Source organism: Ylistrum balloti, unplaced genomic scaffold, assembly GCF_031769215.1.
Source record: "Ylistrum balloti isolate Yb309-2 unplaced genomic scaffold, AGI_CSIRO_Ybal_v1 Utg370092, whole genome shotgun sequence".
Lineage (NCBI taxonomy): Eukaryota > Metazoa > Mollusca > Bivalvia > Pectinida > Pectinidae > Ylistrum > Ylistrum balloti.
In genome coordinates this window covers 40,407-67,064 of record NW_026782123.1, presented here as the reverse complement: position 1 = coordinate 67,064, position 26,658 = coordinate 40,407, and the positions used below count along the sequence as shown (strand labels likewise).

The 26,658-nt window shown below is 36.0% G+C and overlaps 1 protein-coding gene across 1 annotated transcript in view; it reads right to left on the bottom strand.

The window, feature by feature from the left end:
* Positions 1-6,658: 6,658 nt before the first annotated feature.
* Positions 6,659-26,658, bottom strand: part of LOC132549958 (uncharacterized) — a 52,144-nt gene continuing 32,144 nt past the window's right edge. The window contains exons 14-25 of the mRNA XM_060213943.1: positions 26,244-26,506; positions 25,092-25,220; positions 24,386-24,586; positions 18,374-18,577; positions 17,992-18,161; positions 17,499-17,557; positions 14,364-14,629; positions 13,850-14,004; positions 13,133-13,191; positions 12,386-12,546; positions 10,896-11,059; positions 6,659-7,000 (exon numbers count right to left, since the gene is read on the bottom strand). Coding sequence (XP_060069926.1) covers positions 6,659-7,000; positions 10,896-11,059; positions 12,386-12,546; positions 13,133-13,191; positions 13,850-14,004; positions 14,364-14,629; positions 17,499-17,557; positions 17,992-18,161; positions 18,374-18,577; positions 24,386-24,586; positions 25,092-25,220; positions 26,244-26,506 — 2,173 coding nt within the window. The remainder of the gene's footprint in view (positions 7,001-10,895; positions 11,060-12,385; positions 12,547-13,132; positions 13,192-13,849; positions 14,005-14,363; positions 14,630-17,498; positions 17,558-17,991; positions 18,162-18,373; positions 18,578-24,385; positions 24,587-25,091; positions 25,221-26,243; positions 26,507-26,658) is intronic.

Here is a 26,658-nt window from a genome sequence, read left to right as displayed (position 1 = left end):
AGCAGGCCCTCGGTTAACTTTGTTTCATGTTACTAGATTTCTGATAGGGATTATATAAGTTAAAATTTACCTTCTTCTACCAATATTTTATTAACTGTATAACTACAATATTTTGTATCAAAATCTATATTTTACATTGAAATGTCAAAGGAACAAAAATCGAAGTAAACTTCATGAATTCTTTCTTATAATTTTGATTGATTGGACAACATGTTTCCAAATCATTTTGAAAATCGAAAACCGATTTTTTTTTCATGGAAAAAAGATTATATAGGGCCGCCATCACTGATTGCCGAGTTATCTGGTAAGCAAAACTGACAGGAAAAGGATTTGACGATTTATTTATTGACAACAATACTGAGATAACTACTGTATATATCAATACAGAGTATCCGAGTCAATATCATGCAGAATCGGGACGAAGTATTTGGAAACGTGATAACAACTTGACAGAAAATTAACAATCGGTAAAGACGGTGGTCTGTATTCTGTGGTGTACACGTCCACATCAGCATGAGCACACTAACCATTCTCCAAATACATCTTAATGCTTGACACTAGCGATCCCAGGTTTTCCAAAATGACGAGAGAAAAGATAATAATAGATAATTCAATTATTGTATAATAACGTAGAAAAACAAGTCTCTGTGCTGTATACATACATGTAATACTGACATTGATCCCTGACACGTCTCTCTCTATCCATAAAGAATATCTTAAAACAATACTGATTACTAGAACAATATTCACGTAGAGAGATTGTAAAAACACGGATGCTGTGTCGGCTGTGTGTCTGATTTTAGGATATTTACATAGAGGGATTGTGAAGAGACGGGTGCTGTGTCGGCTGTGTGTCTGATTTTAGGATATTTACATAGAGGGATTGTAAAGACACGGATGCTGTGTCGGCTGTGTGTCTGATATTAGGATATTTACATACAGAGATTGTAAAGACACGGATGCTGTGTCGGCTGTCTGTCTGATTTTAGGATATTTACATAGAGGGATTGTGAAGAGACGGATGCTGTGTCGGCTGTGTGTCTGATATTAGGATATTTACATACAGAGATTGTGAAGAGACGGGTGCTGTGTCGGCTGTGTGTCTGATATTAGGATATTTACATACAGAGATTGTAAAGACACGGATGCTGTGTCGGCTGTCTGTCTGATTTTAGGATATTTACATAGAGGGATTGTGAAGAGACGGATGCTGTGTCGGCTGTGTGTCTGATATTAGGATATTTACATACAGAGATTGTGAAGAGACGGGTGCTGTGTCGGCTGTGTGTCTGATATTAGGATATTTACATACAGAGATTGTGAAGAGACGGGTGCTGTGTCGGCTGTGTGTCTGATATTAGGATATTTACATAGAGGGATTGTAAAGACACGGATGCTGTGTCGGCTGTGTGTCTGATATTAGGATATTTACATACAGAGATTGTAAAGACACGGATGCTGTGTCGGCTGTCTGTCTGATATTAGGATATTTACATAGAGGGATTGTGAAGAGACGGGTGCTGTGTCGGCTGTGTGTCTGATATTAGGATATTTACATAGAGGGATTGTAAAGACACGGATGCTGTGTCGGCTGTCTGTCTGATATTAGGATATTTACATAGAGGGATTGTGAAGAGACGGGTGCTGTGTCGGCTGTGTGTCTGATATTAGGATATTTACATAGAGGGATTGTAAAAACACGGATGCTGTGTCGGCTGTGTGTCTGATATTAGGATATTTACATAGAGGGATTGTGAAGAGACGGGTGCTGTGTCGGCTGTCTGTCTGATATTAGGATATTTATACAGAGGGATTGTGAAGAGACGGATGCTGTGTCGGCTGTGTGTCTGATATTAGGATATTTATACAGAGGGATTGTGAAGAGACGGATGCTGTGTCGGCTGTCTGTCTGATATTAGGATATTTACATAGAGGGATTGTAAAGACACGGATGCTGTGTCGGCTGTCTGTCTGATATTAGGATATTTATACAGAGGAATTGTAAAGACACGGATGCTGTGTCGACTGTGTGTCCGATATTAGGATATTTATACAGAGGGATTGTAAAGAGACGGATGCTGTGTCGGCTGTGTGTCCGATGTTAGGATATCGATACAGAGGGATTGTGAAGAGACGGATGCTGTGTCGGCTGTCTGTCTGATATTAGGATATTTACATACAGAGATTGTAAAGAGACGGGTGCTGTGTCGGCTGTGTGTCTGATATTAGGATATTTATACAGAGGGATTGTAAAGAGACGGATGCTGTGTCGACTGTGTGCCTGATATTAGGATATCGATACAGAGAGATTGTAAAGACACGGATGCTGTGTCGGCTGTGTGTCTGATATTAGGATATTTATACAGAGGAATTGTAAAGACACGGATGCTGTGTCGGCTGTCTGTCTGATATTAGGATATTTACATACTGAGATTGTGAAGAGACGGGTGCTGTGTCGGCTGTGTGTCTGATATTAGGATATTTATACAGAGGGATTGTAAAGAGACGGGTGCTGTGTCGGCTGTGTGTCTGATATTTATACAGAGGGATTGTGAAGAGACGGATGCTGTGTCGGCTGTGTGGTAACTATTAGCCAAGAGACTCTAAATAGGCAGATTCATTACCATTGAAGGAATATCTGGCTTGCAATCCGACAGAAAGATTCTGTTAAAATTGTCTGATAAAGATTTCTATCCGGAGGTATTGCAGTTAAGAAGTTATTTAAAAAGCTTGATTGTCCCAGAAATCGTTAAATGTTATTGTGCTGTTATTTTAGGCCTGTTTCTCTGATTTAAAAATCTTTTCCAATATGTTCATTGGAATAAGAAAATAATTGAAAATAACAACGATTTATATAGTTTGGTATGAGTTATAAGCCTTTCAAACATTTGTGAATGGAGTGTTGTTTCAATACGTATAGTACAGAATTAAGAAAATACGTGTACATGTAAAGCAATTTTATTCTACTAACAAACAAAATCTGAATATACATTCATCACTAACATTGTAGTTCATTAAATTGATAATTAGTCTGCTCAGTTTTGCTGTTTGTAGTGATACATTTAATTCACCACTAATGATATTCTACATTGTTAATGTTGCTGAAAGTAAAGGATGTACTCCAGGATTGGTTACTTATATCTTACCTTACAGTTAATTTTGTTCATGTACATTACGATTTGTACAAAAGACATAGACGTGATGATTGATAATATACATGTATCTCGATACAAAGATACAGTAGAGTCAAATAATGAATTACAGACATGGTCAGTTCATCCTTCTACAAGTTGTTAGTCTTACGCTACACCATGTAAACATATGTAGGAATCAAAAAGTAAGGAATAACGTGATATTTAGTAATGATAATAGTAAAAAATAAAAACGAACACCTTTTTCTAATGTTGACGCTATCACAATGATAATTAGATTATAAAAATATAAGGTGTATAAGGCACAAGGATCTGTTCTTAAGATTTTTATCCGAGAAACAAATGTTCTACATTGAAACGGGAAAGTAACGTGAACCTGATGCACTATATACTGAAATATATCTCTATAGATATATTTCACAGCTTATCACTACAGTGACCACTGTACCACAAGGCAAGCAATTTATTGAAAAAAATGGATGGTAAGGTACCTTTTGAAGATTCTATTCTCATTACTCGCAAACTATGCTATTTGGATTTAAGGAGAACGTTTAAGTAATTTTCCTAGAATTCCAAATGAGCTGCATGATGATGTTTAAAATGTCAATAACGTATCTATTCGGAATTACTCAAACATGATAAACAAATACAGGACAAACATAGTAAAATTATTATAGCGTTCATTACCTGCATGAACTTTAATACAAAACAGGCTTCCAGCACAGCATTATAGAAATACCGCTGATCAATGGTGTGTATAAGTGGTTTATGAGAGAAGTACTAACTCAAGTCAAGAAATATTATTTACAAATCAGGAATATCATCATAGGTACCATCGGAAATATCATAGATACCATCGGAAATATCATAGGTACCATCGGAAATATCATAGGTATCATAGGAAATATCATAGATACCATCGGAAATATCATAGGTACCATCGGAAATATCATAGGTTCACCATCGGAAATATCATAGGTTCACCATCGGAAATATCATAGGTACCATCGGAAATATCATAGGTACCATCGGAAATATCATAGGTACCATAGGAAATATCATAGGTACCATCGGAAATATCATAGGTACCATCGGAAATATCATAGGCTTACCATCGGAAATATCATAGGTACCATCGGAAATATCATAGGCTTACCATCGGAAATATCATAGGTTCACCATCGGAAATATCATAGGTACCATCGGAAATATCATAGGTTCACCATCGGAAATATTATAGGTACCATCGGAAATATCATAGGTACCATCGGAAATATCATAGGTACCATCGGAAATATCATAGGCTTACCATCGGAAATATCATAGGTACCATCGGAAATATCATAGGTTCACCATCGGAAATATCATAGGTTCACCATCGGAAATATCATAGGTACCCCCGGAAATATCATAGGCTTACCATCGGAAATATCATAGGTACCATCGGAAATATCATAGGTACCATCGGAAATATCATAGGTACCCCCGGAAATATCATAGGCTTACCATCGGAAATATCATAGGTACCATCGGAAATATCATAGGTACCATCGGAAATATCATAGGTACCATCGGAAATATCATAGGTACCATAGGAAATATCATAGGTACCCCCGGAAATATCATAGGTACCATCGGAAATATCATAGGTACCATCGGAAATATCATAGGCTTACCATCGGAAATATCATAGGTACCATCGGAAATATCATATAATCTTAGCCTGACTAAAAATTAAACTAGAACAAAACAAAATCTTCTAAATCTCAAATAAAGTTTGTTGTCATGGCTTTACTGTGTATGTTTCATATATCCATTAGATTCCAATGTCAGATGTGCTCCTACGGGTTTATATACATTAACAATAACTCATTGTATGTAACAAAATTGAAAAATAAACATTTGATTTCGTGGCTATACAAACACGTAAGTAAATCACGTATCTAAAATATGATTTTATTTCTGTATTTGTCTGTGTGACAACCACACAACGTTACACACAATCTACAAATAAATATCACGGCCATGGAAAAATGTCTCATCTCTTGTATTTAATCGGACATCCAAATATTTATCACTTTGTAGATAAGTCATTTCTGAATATTATGCAAGATTAAATAATATGAAAATAACTGTACACATTTCTATATTAATTAAAGCAAGAAGACTTTGACAAACCTTGGATAATTTTACACATAACCTCATTATACAGGACAGAATTAAAAAATAAAACAAGTTTATTGGTTAATCCGTTATTTATCCCGACGAAGACAGCTGTACAGAATGTCTAGACACACATTTCTAACAAAACGTTATTTATCCCGAAGAAGACAGCTGTACAAGGTGTACAGACACATATTACTCACAAACCGTTATTGATCTCGACAAAGACAGCTGTACAAGGTGTACAGACACTCATTACTCACAAACCGTTATTTATCCCGAAGACATCCTCAAAAGATTAAATCTTTTACACCAACAACTTTAGTCTTTTATTCACGCTTGGAGAAGGAAGTCCTACTTATTTCTGCCATAGAGTTTCTTTTTGTTAACGTAAAGTATATAAGTGGTACACTGAACATAAAGGGAGACAACTCCCCAAGTTTCTGACACGTTACATGTTTGTACATGAACACAATGTTTTCGGAGATCAAGAGAAAAGTTGTACACTAAGAAGAAAACAATACATTTAACAATTACATAACACAGGATTCTAGTAATTACATAACACAGGATTCTAGTAATTACATAACACAGGATTCTAGTAATTACATAACACAGGATTCTAGTAATTACATAACACAGGATTAATTACATAACACAGTAATTACATAACACAGGATTACATAACACAGTAATTATATTTCATAACACAGGAAAACATATCTTATCTGAGGCTTTAAACATTGAATAAAACAATTTTCATATCTTATAACATAGCACATAAAAAATAAAAATCCGATTGATACGTGTTAAGTATATATGACTGAACAAGTAAGCCGGTATAGTGGCTGTAATGACAACACAAAAACATCTAACACCCACAATAATGTTCATCCCATAAAGTAGGTAGTTTTCAAGCACCATCCTTCATGTACGTGAGGACCAGTTTGTCCTTTGTGTTTGTTTCTAATTAAAATGAAATCTTACACCTAGAAAAGGATTAAAACATCGGTAAAATGTTTAGACCCTGAATTAGATAACAAAATAAGTGTTTCTCATTGTGAAACATTTCACGAAAGCTGGGCTACTATTGACCTCAATGAAGCTAGAATTTGATACCACATGATTCTTCAACTAGACAAGATGTTTGAAAATAGGAAACATAATCCTTGATGTTTTCGAAAGATATACTAAAATATAAAATGTCTGCTTTCCATGGTTATGTAGCAATTTTCATAACAATGTTTTACTTTCTATTTTGTACGGTTTACAGGAACACATATGACGATATCCGAACAAAGGTCGGTTGAACCCGCAGTTTGGAGAAGCCTGAATGTAGAAACCTAATCAGTGACGTATGTTTCGATACGAAACTCCGGCTCCTTTCTGGGGCCAACATTGGTGCGCTGATGGTGCTGCTGTTTATACTGCGGCGGTTGGGTAGGATTGCTGGCTGGCACCCGCTGGGGAACCACGGCGGTATTTGGAGTAACAGACTGCTGGTAATAAGTCTGTTGAGGAGCATATGCTGGTTGCAACTGCATGTTGTCATAGGTTCGGCTGTCGTATGCAGGATTCACGTTGGGTTTACCTGTACTTTTCACCCATTTATGATAGCGTTGTTCACCATTGGTCCCAATGCTTCCACCGTCGCCGTTCAGATGTTTCGGTAAGTACTTAAGATCCTGTGAAGTTAGAACGAAAGTGTTTAAACAAGTTTACTTATTTTGAAATCTAAAAACAACTTGCTTATTTTCATCCGAATAAGTTCTGGCGATATCTATCCAACATTATGTGTCTTTTACTTCCTTCTCCTGCAACGAAGTTGGGATTATACTGGTATCATATTGTCTGTCTGACTGTTTGTAGGTAGAAAATATAAATTCAGTATGCAGATCTTTGCACAGAATGTAGTATATCTTATATCTTAATTAAGCAGTTATAAAACTGGATTACTGTGACCTACATTTTGACCAGCGGCTGATTTTTTCAGTTGGTTTATTTTCTAAACTTTTGGAAATTGCAGAAGGAATAAGAAATATAGGGGAAAATGAAAAAATATCATATGGCTTTGTCACCTCTATATCTCGAAATTACAACATCAGACATACAACAATGACAAAGTTAGGACGACATCTGACGTACAACAATGACCAAGTTATGACGACATCAGACATACAACAATGACAAAGTTATGACGACATCTGACGTACAACAATGACTTCGTTATGACAATATCTGACAAACAACAATGACCAAGTTATCACGATATCTGACATACAACAATGACCAAGTTATGACGATATCTGACCTACAACAATGACCAAGTTATCACGATATCTGACCTACAACAATGACCAAGTTATCACGATATCTGACATACAACAATGACCAAGTTATGACGATATCTGACATACAACAATGACCAAGTTATGACGATATCTGACATACAACAATGACCAAGTTATGACGATATCTGACCTACAACAATGACCAAGTTATGACGATATCTGACCTACAACAATGACCAAGTTATCACGACATCTGACATACAACAATGACCAAGTTATGACGATATCTGACATACAACAATGACCAAGTTATCACGATATCTGACATACAACAATGACCAAGTTATGACGATATCTGACATACAACAATGACCAAGTTATGACGATATCTGACCTACAACAATGACCAAGTTATGACGATATCTGACATACAACAATAACCAAGTTATCACGATATCTGACCTACAACAATGACCAAGTTATGACGATATCTGACATACAACAATGATCAAGTTATCACGATATCTGACCTACAACAATGACCAAGTTATGACGATATCTGACCTACAACAATGACCAAGTTATGACGATATCTGACCTACAACAATGACCAAGTTATCACGATATCTGACCTACAACAATGACCAAGTTATGACGATATCTGACCTACAACAATGACCAAGTTATCACGATATCTGACATACAACAATGACCAAGTTATCACGATATCTGACCTACAACAATGACCAAGTTATGACGATATCTGACATACAACAATGACCAAGTTATGACGATATCTGACATACAACAATGACCAAGTTATGACGATATCTGACATACAACAATGACCAAGTTATGACGATATCTGACATACAACAATAACCAAGTTATCACGATATCTGACCTACAACAATGACCAAGTTATGACGATATCTGACATACAACAATGATCAAGTTATCACGATATCTGACCTACAACAATGACCAAGTTATCACGATATCTGACATACAACAATAACCAAGTTATCACGATATCTGACCTACAACAATGACCAAGTTATGACGATATCTGACCTACAACAATGACCAAGTTATCACGATATCTGACCTACAACAATGACCAAGTTATGACGATATCTGACATACAACAATGACCAAGTTATGACGATATCTGACATACAACAATGACCAAGTGATGACGATATCTGACCTACAACAATGACCAAGTTATGACGATATCTGACCTACAACAATGACCAAGTTATGACGATATCTGACATACAACAATAACCAAGTTATCACGATATCTGACCTACAACAATGACCAAGTTATGACGATATCTGACCTACAACAATGACCAAGTTATGACGATATCTGACATACAACAATGACCAAGTTATGACGATATCTGACCTACAACAATGACCAAGTTATCACGATATCTGACCTACAACAATGACCAAGTTATGACGATATCTGACCTACAACAATGACCAAGTTATGACGATATCTGACCTACAACAATGACCAAGTTATGACAATGACCAAGTTATGACGATATCTGACCTACAACAATGACCAAGTTATGACGATATCTGACCTACAACAATGACCAAGTTATGACGATATCTGACCTACAACAATGACCAAGTTATCACGATATCTGACCTACAACAATGACCAAGTTATGACGATATCTGACATACAACAATGACCAAGTTATGACGATATCTGACCTACAACAATGACCAAGTTATGACGATATCTGACATTATAATACAACATTAGTTAATGTTTGCTCTCTTTTCTTAATTGTTTGTATTGTAGACGCATCAATTAAAGCTATATTTTTAATGATTCACATATGGTAATGTTACTAGGAATGATTTTGTATTTTTCCTTTTAGTACATGTTAGTTATCCCTGGATGATGGCAATGTATATTTATGTACCTTGTAGTTAATTAGTGTTAATAGGATACAGGACCAACCCAAAATTAAGAAAATAGTAAAATAAATAGGCCAGCTACAAAAACCTTCCTTTACATTAAGGTTTTTGTTGAGTTTAGATATAATATGGAAACTGTGCACCAAAGCAATCTTTATAATAATCAAACAAGCATGAAACATTGGTAGTTCTACAATAAAGGACGAATAACAGTGAAATATCATGTTGTGAATGGAAAAGGATTGCCGTTTCCACATGCTCTAAGAAACAGTTCAAATTTAATACACCAAATAAGACATTTCAAACCCACTTTCCGCATGTTGTTTGGATAACAGTTAAAATTGATGTTTTCTGTGAGAACGATACTTTTAGAAGGTTTATGTGAGAACAAATTGAATAAATTCTTAGAGGATGAAATGTCATTTGGGGAAATATGCATATTTTGCAGGTCAAATGATATATTGAACTATACGCTTACTTAGGCCATAACTCAATGGGGTATAAACTTGTTCAAACTTAAAGGGCCGTAACTCTGGTCAAGATTTACTACGGGACATAACTCTGTTTAGATTGAACAAAAGGGTTAGGCTTTACTGTTAAAACTGAACGAAATGGACATAATATTAATCATGAAAACTCATTTTCATTAAATGACGTCTAGCTGTCCTTGTTAGTAATTAAGAAATTACACGTATAAAAATATCATCAGAAGGTACCATTGAAATGATACTTGCAGAAGGGATATAACAAAAGGTGCAATAAGATAATAAAACTGGACAGTGCGTTTGTTACAGCATTGATTCTGTCGATCAACCAGTCATTCAGACTCACCAGTACGTTTTATAATATAAGCGGTTTGAACCCAAAAGAAAAAGAATAAATAAGTACATTGTATGGCGACAGATATTACTGTTAACGCTATATGAGGAATGACTCTAAAATATGTTAAATAGATGTCCTCTAAATGGTTGATAAATAAGCTGAGATTGATTATAAATCAGTTTATTTCTATAACTATAACAACAATCTTGAAAAATGGTTACTATGGTTCTACACACAGATCTCTTTTCTCGTTTTCTAGAATTTTTATGAACCATCTACATACATCGTATACTTTTGTCAGGTGACTGTAAAATTACACCAGCCCAAGAGACTTTACATCTTGTTAAAGTATACAAATGTAACATTAAAAGTAAAAACTTGTTTGACTATAAAAAAGCTGGTTTCAAATTACTCCACATAAAAGCCAAGCGATTACCAGGTTAGAAGACGAAAGCAGAAGACACCATCTACACTACTATAGGTGTGAAATAATCGCCATTCCAGCAGTGCCGTTCACTACCTCCTTGGTTTGGTGTTTCTTGTTGTGGTTACGGACACAGTTGCACATTCCCAGTAGTAGGACAAGCAAGACAGAGGCACCGACGAATGCCAGAATGATGATGAGGGGAAGAGGAATATCGTCCAAAGTCTCCACTTCAGCGGGTTTCATGGTTGTCGCAACCACTGAAATAAATCAACAGTGGTTTTACTTAATGTTAGCAGCTGTAAACACACTGCAAGTGTGTATTAAAGTGTATCAAAGGAATCGTATCTCATGATGGTATCCTTTCCTTAACACGTTTCGATAACCTTGAATTTAACACGAATTCTACATTGGGAATGTTCATAGTACATAGACTTAATATTCCAAACAGGAAGAAATATGACTACCTGATTTATTTAAGAAAACCAGATATAGTTTAAACACCAGGAGTGTTCCGTGTTATACCACACAACGAAACAATTAACATAAGAAATGCTCAATATGTGGATATACCTGGTCATATGTACTGGATGTTCTTTTGAAATCTCCCGACATTTGGAAAATAAAATTCATCACTTTTTTTTTTTACTTATATGCCTCCCTATCAAGAGTTTGAAATTTCTTTTGACAATTCTGATTTTCCTCCGTCGCGTCAAAGGTTTCATTACCTAAAGCACTACAGCATCACTTTTTTTATAATACAATTCTGATTTTCCTCCGTCGCGTCAAAGGTTTCATTACCTAAAGCACTACAGCATCACTGACCTTAGGGACGAAACGTTTCTATAATACAATTCTGATTTTCCTCCGTCGCGTCAAAGGTTTCATTACCTAAAGCACTACAGCATCACTGACCTTAGGGACGAAACGTTTCTATAATACAATTCTGATTTTCCTCCGTCGCGTCAAAGGTTTCATTACCTAAGGCACTACAGCATCACTGACCTTAGGGACGAAACGTTTCTATAATACAATTCTATTTTCTTATTTGGATATACCTATCTAGTTCTAAATGTGTACTGGTAGGCGCACAACTCTAAAGATGTCATTTCGACAGTTTAGAGGGACTTTCGTATTCTTAATGTGCAGGAAGGATATCTTCCTTTTTATCAGATCGTCCACGTTAAAAACATTCAATTTGAAATGGTACTACTTGGTTTCCCTCCTCATTATGCATACTGTTCTCTCACAATGTACCAGAGAATTTCATGTAACGAAAAAAAGATATAAAACGGAATAAACAGTGGAAAAATATATTGAAAATTACCGAGGTAAAGCACTTTCGTGAAAATAGATTTAAAGTGTATATTTTACCAAAAATAAAAATAATACTGTGAAAGTAGACTTAAAGCAAGTATGTAAATGAAAATACAAGTTCCATGATAAAAGACTCAATGTAAACATTTTAAAAAAAATAGCAAAACTTTGACGAAACTTTTTGAAAAATATACATGTATCAAGCTGAGCTTTATGGACATGAAAACATATGACATCACACTGAAGTACCAAAGTCAAGTAACTCTCACCTGCTTCAGACTCGCTAATCATCAAAGACGTCCTGTCAACAGTATATTCTCCTAAAGTGCCAGAGCTCAAGGCTTGTTGCATTGTTGTATTGACAGCAGAGTTGACCTCTTGGGCCGATCCGACCACCTCCACCTCCGAGGCCACAATTACACTTCCTCGTCTGTACAACAGCAAAACTTAATATCAATAGCCAATATTTGCTTCCATTGCCTGGGTCAGCAATGCGAACAAAAATGTAGAAACTTTACGATGAAATAAAACATTCAGGCAGAAATGAATTAACAGTTTTCTATATCATGGCTAAATGTAGCTGTTACTCATGGAGTCAATGCACCTCCCCATCTAAATAATGACTTTTCTTTCGATCAATTTTCGTTAACATCCTCCACCTCTTAGGCTTCAAAATAACGGACCGTTACATCACGGACAAGTATTAGATGGACAAAACAGCTGTATGATGCAGCAGTATCGATAGTTTTGGCTTTACTGTATATTTGTTTAAAAGGTGCAATTCACTTGTTTGTCTTTTGTACGAGCATGAACTCTTAATGGAAGACATCGGCAAGTGACTAGTTTTAAGAGATTGTAGTCAGCCAATTTGCCTGAATATTAAATTTAGGAACTCAGGAAGGACTGAAGACATTCCATTTCGTTAGAGAACATTTGGAAAGATGTTAATAAGAGTTTTGTTTCTTTATGAATGAAAGCAAGTAGAAGAAAAGAAAAGAAATGAAAAGTGTACTTACGTAAATTTGGTGACTGAGTAAATCACGTATCCTGACATCCTTGAAAGAATAGGTATCAACTGAAACACATATAAATACCATAGTAAGGGATTAACGGTGAGAAAAATCATTGAAACGGAATATTGAAAAAAAAAGACAAAAAACCTGTAAAGATATAGGCAAACATGTGAAGTTTGTTTAAGGACTGATGTTTGCGTGTTTATAACAGCTCTAAAAAACTTGAAGGGAAACAACTGGATAAATAAAAAAATAAGAAATAACATTGTCCAAGATAGTAGATTTCACTGATATGAACAAAAACAACAGGATTTCCATGTAATAAGATATGTATAGGAAAAGGAAATGTCTTGTAAAAATCATGTATTTTCCAATCAAGTGCAACAACTAACAAAAACGGATTAAGTATAAGGAGAAAATAAATATATATATTACAAGTGTGTGTGGGAAGGGGGTATTTCATCAAACATTGTCTCTGTTGTCAAAATAATCACTTTCACAGAAAATATTTTACATAATATTTGTTAAGTAAATACCTCAGTAACGCAGGTGCTTGTCACCTTCATAAAACTGTTATCCTTTCAATTACACAAACATGTAACACAAACAATACAAAATAGACATTGTGCTGATATTTACCTACATGCAATGCATATGTCTCTTATTTGGGTAAATCGGCCCAACTATGAAGGAGTGATTAGAAAGATTTAATAGGCTTACACTAGCTTCAACTCGAGACTTGAGTGACCTGAAAGCATTAGAGCTGGTGTCGGCTAATTCTTCCTGCCAAACGATATCCTGAAGTCGGAACTGCATGGTCACTTTGCGTGTTGGTCCAATGGGAACAGTTGGAGGGGATGGAGAAGTAGTGGGGGCTGTAATTACACAAAACACAATATTTACTCTCCGCCATCTCCTCTTGGTTGTTCGTAAAACATCAAGGTCCATTGGCCTAATGTTTGATTTCACTCGGGTTATTGAATTATTGGTATTTAATTTAGAACTAAGAAAAGGTGGTTTGATACTTTAATTTGGCACCATTTTCCCATTATTTCTCAAATTCTGCACAACGAGACAGAGTTTAGTATTTTAATTTTGCTCCATACCAAAGTACTTTTAGTAATATAATTTGGCATCATGAAAAAAAATGTTTGTGGTATTTTAATTTAGTTCAGGATAAACTTATTTATAGTTTCATATTTGTATGTTGGAGGTTTCAATGTAGGAAACTGACCACTGCCTCCACACTGCACACAATACTGCTCAGCAATAGGAGTGCTGTCATGGTAAGCAATGGTTCTGGTCACAGGATCAAACGTTCCTCCCAGGCCGAAGAAAAAGTAAAGGCAGGAATCTGGTGTCAATTGCATGTCTAATGTGGAATCTGAGGTTGTCAGTGGGCGTGTAAAGTTAAGGACGGTAATTCCATTTGCTCGAGATCCAGATACATCAATCAAGGAATTCGTATCTTCAGCTGGCATAAATCTACCTGCAGCCCACCTGTACAAATTAGGGAAAATTACAAGACAAAATAACAAAACATAATACCGATGTCATATCATATTTGTACCCCATCATACAAGATACCAATGTATCCTAGTATACAGGTTCAACATTTAGATACCAAGGTATCCTAGTATAAAGGTTCAACATTTAGATACCAATGTATCCTAGTATACAGGTTCAACAGTTAGATACCAAGGTATCCTAGTATACAGGTTCAACATTTAGATACCAAGGTATCCTAGTATACATGCTCACAGTTAGATACCAAGGTATCCTAGTATAAAGGTTCAACATTTAGATACCAATGTATCCTAGTATACAGGTTCAACAGTTAGATACCAAGGTATCCTAGTATACAGGTTCAACATTTAGATACTAAGGTATCCTAGTATACAGGTTCAACATTTAGATACCAAGGTATCCTAGTATAAAGGTTCAACAGTTAGATACCAAGGTATCCTAGTATAAAGGTTCAACATTTAGATACCAATGTATCCTAGTATACAGGTTCAATATTTAGATACCAATGTATCCTAGTATACAGGTTCAATATTTAGATACCAAGGTATCCTAGTATAAAGGTTCCACATTTAGATATCAAGGTATCCTTAGTATACAGGTTCAACATTTAGATACCAAGGTATCCTAGTATACATGCTCACAGTTAGATACCAAGGTATCCTAGTATACAGGTTCAACATTTAAATACCAAGGTATCCTAGTATACAGGTTCAACATTGAGATACCAAGGTATCCTAATATAAAGGTTCAACATTTAGATACCAAGGTATCCTAGTATACAGGTTCAACATTTAGATACCAAGGTATCCTAGTATAAAGGTTCAACATTTAGATACCAAGGTATCCTAGTATACAGGTTCAACATTTAGATACCAAGGTATCCTTAGTATACAGGTTCAACAGTTAGATACCAATGTATCCTAGTATAAAGGTTCAACATTTAGATACCAAGGTATCCTAGTATACAGGTTCAACAGTTAGATACCAAGGTGTCCTAGTATAAAGGTTCAACATTTAGACACCAAGGTATCCTAGTATACAGGTTCAACATTTAGATACCAAGGTATCCTAGTATACAGGTTCACTGTTAGATACCAAGGTATCCTAGTATAAAGGTTCAACATTTAGATACCAATGTATCCTAGTATACAGGTTCACTGTTAGATACCAAGGTACCCTAGTATACAGGTTCAACATTTAGATACCAAGGTATCCTAGTATACAGGTTCAACAGTTAGATACCAAGGTATCTTAGTATAAAGGTTCAACATTTAGATACCAAGGTATCCCAGTATACAGGTTCAACAGTTAGATACCAAGGTATCCTAGTATAAAGGTTCAACATTTAGATACCAAGGTATCCTAGTATACAGGTTCAACAGTTAGATACCAAGGTATCCTAGTATAAAGGTTCAACATTTAGATACCAAGGTATCCTAGTATACAGGTTCAACATTTAGATACCAAGGTATCCTAGTATAAAGGTTCACTGTTAGATACCAAGGTATCCTAGTATAAAGGTTCAACATTTAGATACCAATGTATCCTAGTATACAGGTTCACTGTTAGATACAAGGTACCCTAGTATTAGGTTCAACAGTTAGATACCAAGGTATCCTAGTATACAGGTTCAACAGTTAGATACCAAGGTATCCTAGTATAAAGGTTCAACATTTAGATACCAAGGTATCCTAGTATACAGGTTCAACATTTAGATACCATGGTATCCTTAGTATACAGGTTCAACATTTAGATACCATGGTATCCTAGTATACAGGTTCAACAGTTAGATACCAAGGTGTCCTAGTATAAAGGTTCAACATTTAGACACCAAGGTATCCTAGTATACAGGTTCAACATTTAGATACCAAGGTATCCTAGTATACAGGTTCACTGTTAGATACCAAGGTATCCTAGTATAAAGGTTCAACATTTAGATACCAATGTATCCTAGTATACAGGTTCACTGTTAGATACCAAGGTACCCTAGTATACAAGTTCAACATTTAGATACCAAGGTATCCTAATACAGGTTCAACAGTTAGATACCAAGGTATCTTAGTATAAAGGTTCAACATTTAGATACCAAGGTATCCCAGTATACAGGTTCAACAGTTAGATACCAAGGTATCCTAGTATAAAGGTTCAACATTTAGATACCAAGGTATCCTAGTATACAGGTTCAACAGTTAGATACCAAGGTATCCTAATATAAAGGTTCAACATTTAGATACCAAGGTATCCTAGTATACAGGTTCAACATTTAGATACCAAGGTATCCTAGTATAAAGGTTCACTGTTAGATACCAAGGTATCCTAGTATAAAGGTTCAACATTTAGATACCAATGTATCCTAGTATACAGGTTCACTGTTAGATACCAAGGTACCCTAGTATACAGGTTCAACATTTAGATACCAAGGTATCCTAGTATACAGGTTCAACAGTTAGATACCAAGGTATCCTAGTATAAAGGTTCAACATTTAGATACCAAGGTATCCTAGTATACAGGTTCAACATTTAGATACCATGGTATCCTTAGTATACAGGTTCAACATTTAGATACCATGGTATCCTAGTATAAAGGTTCAACATTTAGATACCAATGTATCCTAGTATACAGGTTCAACAGTTAGATACCAAGGTATCCTAGTATACAGGTTCAACAGTTTGATATCCAGGTGTAGTAGTCAAATTGCCTTAAAAGATACACTGTTATCGTTGTTTGACGGTCCAACATTTAGAAACACAAATGTCCTAGTAAAGTTCTGCCATACTTTTATAAACATTATAAATTATGTGTAATTAATGGCAAGAGTTTAAATTAAATGTATTTAATCACCTGTCTGTCATGACTGCGACCCCGTCAAAAACCCAGCCTGCGAGGACATCCGTGTTGGCCTAAAATAGGATAAAAATTCTTGAGAAATTGAGAAAAAACAATTATGCACATTACGTATACATCATCAACAAAAAAATGACCAGATGGAACATAGTTATATTCAAAACTCAAATTCAATCAGACTTTGGTAAAATATGAACAAAAATAAATTTACACGGAGACTCCTGAAAAGGACATGGACAATCAGACAAGGTATTTTGGAAGAGTATTTTTTTTCTACTTCATCCTCAATGTAATTCTTGGTCAATGCAGGTAAGCAATGTCGCCTTCTCAAATGAGAAGAAAGTATTCAGAAACGTAACCAACACGCAAACTATAACACACAATTAACACATATTTGCAGATTTACACATATTATAGAATAGAACTTCACGTGATTAGTAAACCAATCTATTGAAGGACGAGTAGCAGTTCATCAGTTTTCCTCACTTACCATTTGGTTGTTAGAGGACAAACCCAGAGCAATATACTGGTTATCGGCAACACGAGCCGTCATGCTGAATCTAATGGCGGACTCATCTGGCATATACACCCAGGTGACCATGTGATCACCGTTTGCCCACATACAGGTATCTGATTGGCTGGCGTTTGTTACAGGTTTTTCTGTAAGCAAATATCATTCCATTTATATGGTATCTAACAAGAATCCATTGAGTGATTTTCCATACAGCCTTGACGTTTATTATCAAGTTTTTTTTTTAAATATTCTGACCCTTTCGATAATATTATCTTTAACACATGTAGGTTGTCTCTTTCTTCTGTTTCACTTGAATTTATAGGTTATGCTTATCCACCTATTACTCTATATAACTTACTCAGAAAGTTGACTCGGCTTGTTCCCCGTTTGATGTTTCCATGGTATTTCAGCTCATCCTCTTTGTAGAAGAGTTTATCAGAGACTGTGGTCACAGCTTCCAGACCAGAATTTGGGCTGTGATTGTAACCCGAATTTTCCTGTCCATGTGCCCAAATTACATGCATAAAATCATTGGTGATCTCATAATCCGTCCTTTCAGTGACTGTAAGAGAAAAATTTAGTCCGATTTTTAAAAAACTGAAACAAATCCTAGAAATCCGTAAAGGCAAATCTGAATAAAGTAAAACTACCAACCAAATATAAATACAGAGAAAATATCAAACGAATCTAAATACATCTGAAGTCAACTGACTGAAACATAATCAGCCTTCAGGAACAACAATATCTGACCGTTACTGACTGAAACATACTCAGCCTTCAGGAACAACAATATCTGACCGTTACTGACTGAAACATACTCAGCCTTCAGGAACAACAATATCTGACCGTTACTGACTGAAACATACTCAGCCTTCAGGAACAACAATATCTGACCGTTACTGACTGAAACATACTCAGCCTTCAGGAACAACAATATCTGACCGTTACTGACTGAAACATACTCAGCCTTCAGGAACAACAATATCTGACCGTTACTGACTGAAACATACTCAGCCTTCAGAGACAACAATATCTGACCGTTACTGACTGAAACATACTCAGCCTTCAGGAACAACAATATCTGACCGTTACTGACTGAAACATACTCAGCCTTCAGGAACAACAATATCTGACCGTTACTGACTGAAACATACTCAGCCTTCAGGAACAACAATATCTGACCGTTACTGACTGAAACATACTCAGCCTTCAGGAACAACAATATCTGACCGTTACTGACTGAAACATACTCAGCCTTCAGGAACAACAATATCTGACCGTTACTGACTGAAACATACTCAGCCTTCAGGAACAACAATATCTGATCGTTACTGACTGAAACATACTCAGCCTTCAGGAACAACAATATCTGACCGTTACTGACTGAAACATACTCAGCCTTCAGGAACAACAATATCTGACCGTTACTGACTGAAACATACTCAGCCTTCAGAGACAACAATATCTGAACTTTACTGACTGAAACATACTCAGCCTTCAGAGACAACAATATCTGACCGTTACTGACTGAAACATACTCAGCCTTCAGAGACAACAATATCTGACCGTTACTGACTGAAACATACTCAGCCTTCAGGAACAACAATATCTGACCGTTACTGACTGAAACATACTCGGCCTTTAGAGACAACAATATCTGAACTTTACTGACTGAAACATACTCAGCCTTCAGAGACAACAATATCTGACCGTTACTGACTGAAACATACTCAGCCTTCAGAGACAACAATATCTGACCGTTACTGACTGAAACATACTCAGCCTTCAGAGACAACAATATCTGACCGTTACTGACTGAAACATACTCAGCCTTCAGAGACAACAATATCTGAACTTTACTGACGGAAACATACTCAGCCTTCAGAGACAACAATATCTGACCGTTACTGACTGAAACATACTCAGCCTTCAGAGACAACAATATCTGACCGTTACTGACTGAAACATACTCAGCCTTCAGAGACAACAATATCTGATCGTTACTGACTGAAACATACTCAGCCTTCAGAGACAACAATATCTGACCGTTACTGACTGAAACATACTCAGCCTTCAGAGACAACAATATCTGACCGTTACTGACTGAAACATACTCAGCCTTCAGAGACAACAATATCTGAACTTTACTGACGGAAACATACCCAGCCTTCAGAGACAACAATATATCTGACTGAAACATACTCAGCCTTCAGAGACAACAATATCTGACTGAAACATACTCAGCCTTCAGAGACAACAATATCTGACCGTTACTGACTGAAACATACTCAGCCTTCAGAGACAACAATATCTGACCGTTACTGACTGAAACATACTCAGCCTTCAGAGACAACAATATCTGAACTTTACTGACGGAAACATACTCAGCCTTCAGAGACAACAATATCTGACCGTTACTGACTGAAACATACTCAGCCTTCAGAGACAACAATATCTGAACTTTACTGACGGAAACATACTCAGCCTTCAGAGACAACAATATCTGAACGTTACTGACTGAAACATACTCAGCCTTCAGAGACAACAATATCTGAACTTTACTGACGGAAACATACTCAGCCTTCAGAGACAACAATATCCTAACTTTACTGACTGAAACATACTCAGCCTTCAGGGACAACGATATCTGAACTTTACTGACGGAAACATACTCAGCCTTCAGAGACAACAATATCTGATCGTTACTGACTGAAACATACTCAGCCTTCAGAGACAACAATATCTCTAACTTTACACCTGACGAAACTGTTTACAGCCTTCAGAGACAACAATATCTGAACTTTACACCTGACATACTGTTTATTAGAGACAGAAGATCTTGAACTTTACACCTGACGACTGTTTCTAAGGGTAGAAGATCTCGAACTTTACACCTGACAACTGTTTCTAAGGGTAGAAGATCTCGAACTTTACACCTGACAACTGTTTATTAGAGTAGGAGATTATCTAACGTTACACCTGATCTCTCGAACTTTACACCTGACGACTGTTTCTAAGGGTAGAAGATCTCGAACTTTACATCTGACAACTTTACACCTGACGACTGGTTCTAAGAGTAGAAGATCTCGAACTTTACACCTGACAACTGTTTATTAGAGTAGAAGATCTTGAACTTTACACCTGACAACTGTTTCTAAGGGTAGAAGATCTCGAACTTTACACCTGACAACTGTTTATTAGAGTAGAAGATCTCGAACTTTACACCTGACGACTGTTTATTAGAGTAGAAGATCTCGAACTTTACACCTGACGACTGTTTATTAGAGTAGAAGATAACTTTACACCTGACAACTGTTTATTATCTCGAACTTTACACCTGACAACTGTTTATTAGAGTAGAAGATCTCGAACTTTACACCTGACGACTGTTTATTAGAGTAGAAGATCTTGAACTTTACACCTGACGACTGTTTCTAAGGGTAGAAGATCTCGAACTTTACACCTGACAACTGTTTCTAAGGGTAGAAGATCTCGAACTTTACACCTGACGACTGTTTCTAAGGGTAGAAGATCTCGAACTTTACACCTGACAACTGTTTATTAGAGTAGGAGATCTGTTTATTAGAGTAGGAGATTATCTAACTTTACACCTGACAACTGTTTCTAAGGGTAGAAGATCTCGAACTTTACACCTGACGACTGTTTATTAGAGTAGAAGATCTCGAACTTTACACCTGACGACTGTTTATTAGAGTAGGTTTATTAGAGTAGGAGATTATCTAACGTTACACCTGACGACTGTTTATTAGAGTAGAAGATCTCGAACTTTACACCTGACAACTGTTTATTAGAGTAGAAGATCTCGAACTTTACACCTGACGACTGTTTAGAGTAGGAGATTATCTAACGTTACACCTGACGACTGTTTATTAGTTTATTAGAGTAGAAGATCTCGAACTTTACACCTGACGACTGTTTATTAGAGTAGAAGATCTCGAACTTTACACCTGACGACTGTTTATTGTTTATTAGAGTAGAAGATCTCTAACTTTACACCTGACGACTGTTTACGAACTTTACACCTGACTGTTTATTAGAGTAGAAGATTATCTAACTTTACACCTGACGACTGTTTATTAGAGTAGGAGATCTCGAACTTTACACCTGACGACTGTTTATTAGAGTAGAAGATCTCGAACTTTACACCTGACGACTGTTTATTAGAGTAGGAGATTATCTAACGTTACACCTGACGACTGTTTATTAGAGTAGGAGATTATCTAACGTTACACCAGACGACTGTTTATTAGAGTTTCTCTCGAACTTTACACCTGACGACTGTTTATTAGAGTAGGAGATTATCTAACGTTACACCTGACAACTGTTTATTAGAGTAGGAGATGTTTATTAGAGTATCGAACTTTACACCTGACGACTGTTTATTAGAGTAGAAGATCTCGAACTTTACACCTGACGACTGTTTATTAGAGTAGAAGATCTCGAACTTTACACCTGACGACTGTTTATTAGAGTAGAAGATCTCGAACTTTACACCTGACGACTGTTTCCTAGAGTAGAAGATCTCGAACTTTACACCTGACGACTGTTTCTTAGAGTAGGAGATTATCTAACGTTACACCTGACGACTGTTTATTAGAGTAGAAGATCTCGAACTTTACACCTGACGACTGTTTATTAGAGTAGAAGATCTCGAACTTTACACCTGACGACTGTTTATTAGAGTAGGAGATTATCTAACGTTACACCTGACAACTGTTTATTAGAGTAGGAGATTATCTAACGTTACACCTGACAACTGTTTATTAGAGTAGGAGATTATCTAACGTTACACCTGACAACTGTTTATTAGAGTAGGAGATTATCTAACGTTACACCTGACGACTGTTTATTAGAGTAGAAGATCTCGAACTTTACACCTGACGACTGTTTATTAGAGTAGGAGATTATCTAACGTTACACCTGACAACTGTTTCTAAGGGTAGAAGATCTCGAACTTTACACCTGACGACTGTTTCTAAGGGTAGGAGATCTCGAACTTTACACCTGACAACTGTTTATTAGAGTAGGAGATTATCTAACGTTACACCTGACAACTGTTTATTAGAGTAGGAGATTATCTAACGTTACACCTGACAACTGTTTATTAGAGTAGGAGATTATCTAACGTTACACCTGACAACTGTTTCTAAGGGTAGAAGATCTCGAACTTTACACCTGACGACTGTTTCTAAGGGTAGGAGATCTCGAACTTTACACCTGACAACTGTTTATTAGAGTAGGAGATTATCTTATGTTACACCTGACGATTGTTTATTAGAGTAGAAGATTATCTAACGTTACACCTGACGACTGTTTATTAGAGTAGGAGATTATCTAACGTTACACCTGACAACTGTTTATTAGAGTAGAAGATCTCGAACTTTACACCTGACGACTGTTTATTAGAGTAGGAGATTATCTAACGTTACACCTGACAACTGTTTATTAGAGTAGAAGAGATTTACACCTCTGTTTATTAACGTTACAACACCTGACAACTGTTTATTAGAGTAGGAGATTATCTAACGTTACACCTGACGACTGTTTATTAGAGTAGAAGATCTCGAACTTTACACCTGACGACTGTTTATTAGAGTAGGAGATTATCTAACGTTACACCTGACAACTGTTTATTAGAGTAGAAGATCTCGAACTTTACACCTGACGACTGTTTATTAGAGTAGGAGATCTCGAACTTTACACCTGACGACTGTTTATTAGAGTAGAAGATCTCGAACTTTACACCTGACGACTGGTTCTAAGAGTAGAAGATTATCTAACGTTACTAACGTTACACCTGACGACTGTTTATTAGAGTAGAAGATCTCGAACTTTACACCTGACAACTGTTTCTAAGAGTAGAAGATCTCGAACTTTACACCTGACGACTGTTTATTAGAGTAGGAGATCTCGAACTTTACACCTGACGACTGTTTATTAGAGTAGGAGATTATCTAACGTTACACCTGACAACTGTTTATTAGAGTAGGAGATTATCTAATGTTACACCTGACGATTGTTTATTAGAGTAGAAGATTATCTAACGTTACACCTGACGATTGTTTCCTAGAGTAGGACATTCTTTAACTTTACTCCTGTTTCATAGAGGTTGCTATGGTAGCTTCATGTATTGCATGGCATATGAAATATCAATACAAATAGAGTTTAATAGTATTCCTTCACACTGAATAATGTTTATCTTAGTTTCAGTTTTATTCTGTTTTTTTTTTTTTTTTTTTTTTTGAAAATTAGTCTGTTTTTGCTATCTGCGTATTTCCCTTTGTTGCCATTTTTAATATGACTGAAATCACTTGCTTTCCATAATTCAAACTTTTTTTTATATATTAACCTTTGATTTTTCTCCTGTACAAGATTTTAGTGACACCGCCCTCTTCATTGCCAACAGCAGCCGTCAGACTTTCTGACCCTCCGTAAAACACGTCCCTGTGGGGAGTAGAGCGATCCCTGGAGTAATAATCACCAATGCGGCTCCGGAATCCTCTAGCGGAGCCGATGACCATGTCCGTACAGTCCATAGGATGGACAGTACCTAAACATAACATTACAAGAATGTCACATTATATCCAGCACACAATGCAACTAAAACTAAACATAATCAGCAGGTTTTACGTTACTATAAGCAATGAAGAAATAATTTTCTCCAGTATGTGCCATTTTCAAAAATACGTCTGTTTGCATGTGCGCAAGATACAAAAATATAATCAAAATCAGGATTGTTTAACCACAAAATCAAATTGTATGTAGTCTATGAATATTATCTATATTTTACATTGATAAATTCTTTACAAAGTTTTATACTTCTTTTAACTGTAAACTTACTCATTATATTGGCTGTTTATATATATTAACTATTTAACAAGTTCATATTAACAATTAACCATGTTCACCATATAAATCAGTTAGTGTTTATTACTGTTGAACTGTTACAGTTTTCTGTGTGAAATTAACAGTAACATGTTTATTATTTTTCATGAAAGTAATTATAGTAATAAGTATAAACAAGTAACTTTAAGTAACTATACTAGTTATCGTACTTCCGGTTGTGTCAGAAGTGCCACTTGGTCCAGGCGACCCATCACATGATCCCTCTGGTTCCCCTTCTGGTTCCCCAGTTGGTTCCCCTTCTGGTTCCCCTGTTGGCTCTCCCTCAGGCTCTGGTTTCGCTGTGTAGCAGATTAAAAAATATCATATTTTTCACTCGTATATCAACAATATTAAAATAATATGTTATTTTGTAAACTGAATTGTAAGTGTTCTCAACTAACTGAACAAACCTACCTCTACATACAGGTCGTGCTTAGTAGACGATAAACAGCATACAATCTTCATATCATTGGTAGTAGTTAAAACTCTCTTACTGAACAACCTACCTCTACATACAGGTCGTGCTTAGTAGACGATAAACAGCATACAATCTTCATATCATTAGTGGTAGTTAAAACTATAAATGTTTCGTATGAAGTTTGTTTCGGTTAATGAACAGACTGACATGTAATGTTTGACCAGCTTTAATAGTCAAATTTACAAATACCTGTCCTTCTGAATGACAATTTTGTTAATGATTGTTCAGTATACTTGAGTCTCTTTCTTGATGAGAAATGCTTCTATCGCATCTGTCTAACTTTAGGAACATTTAATAATCTACAATAGTCTATTTATTTTATCAACTTATCACTGGAGTCCATTTAAAGTAACAAAATATCACTGGAGTCTATTTATAGTATTAATTTTATCTTAGGAGTCAATTTATAGTATCAACTTATCACTGGAGTCTATTTATAGTATCAACTTATCACTGGAGTCTATTTATAGTATCAACTTATCACTGGAGCCTATTTATAGTATCAACTTATCACTGGATTCTAATTACAGATATTATACAAAGTAACCACTCATCATGTGAATCTATTTAATGTGATAACTTACCACGGAAATCCATTCATAGCTATAACTGATCAATTATTCTATTTTTAGATATACCTTACATCGGGAATACGTTGATCATTTTAAATTACGATGGGTTCTATTTATAGCTTTTACCTAACACATGTTTTGTGTATCCATATAGACCAACAATGGCGTCTATCTTTACTTATATCACGGTTGTGTATTTACAATTATACAATGTAATTTGTCTTTTCGTTGTTGTGTCTTATCACAGAATTCCACCTTTAGTTAAAACTTACCACAGGTATCAATCTTGAAGGCAGACGGAGAAATGTAACGTTCTGTGTGATAGGAAGCTGTATGTGGAACAGTAAACATTCCCCTGGCAAACAGAATGTAGAACTGCGTGGTGTCTGTAAACTGCCAGTCCGTTTTCAGATCATTTGTAGTTCGACTCCTGGCAAAAGTAACGCTTGTCCTTGTTCCAGTTCGAGATGAATCTAAAGTCCTTACATCATCTTGTACCATATCTGCTAAAGGCTGTGCGCGCCCACTGGCCCACCTTTAACATCAAACAGAAGACATTAAAATTGATGAAGATGCTTATTGTCAAAGACTGAAAAAGTAACAGTGAAGGAAGAACTAAAAAATCAAAAATAATTACTGTTCAGATTTCTATACGAGGCCTTCAATGAGGGGTCTGGGGAACTTTCC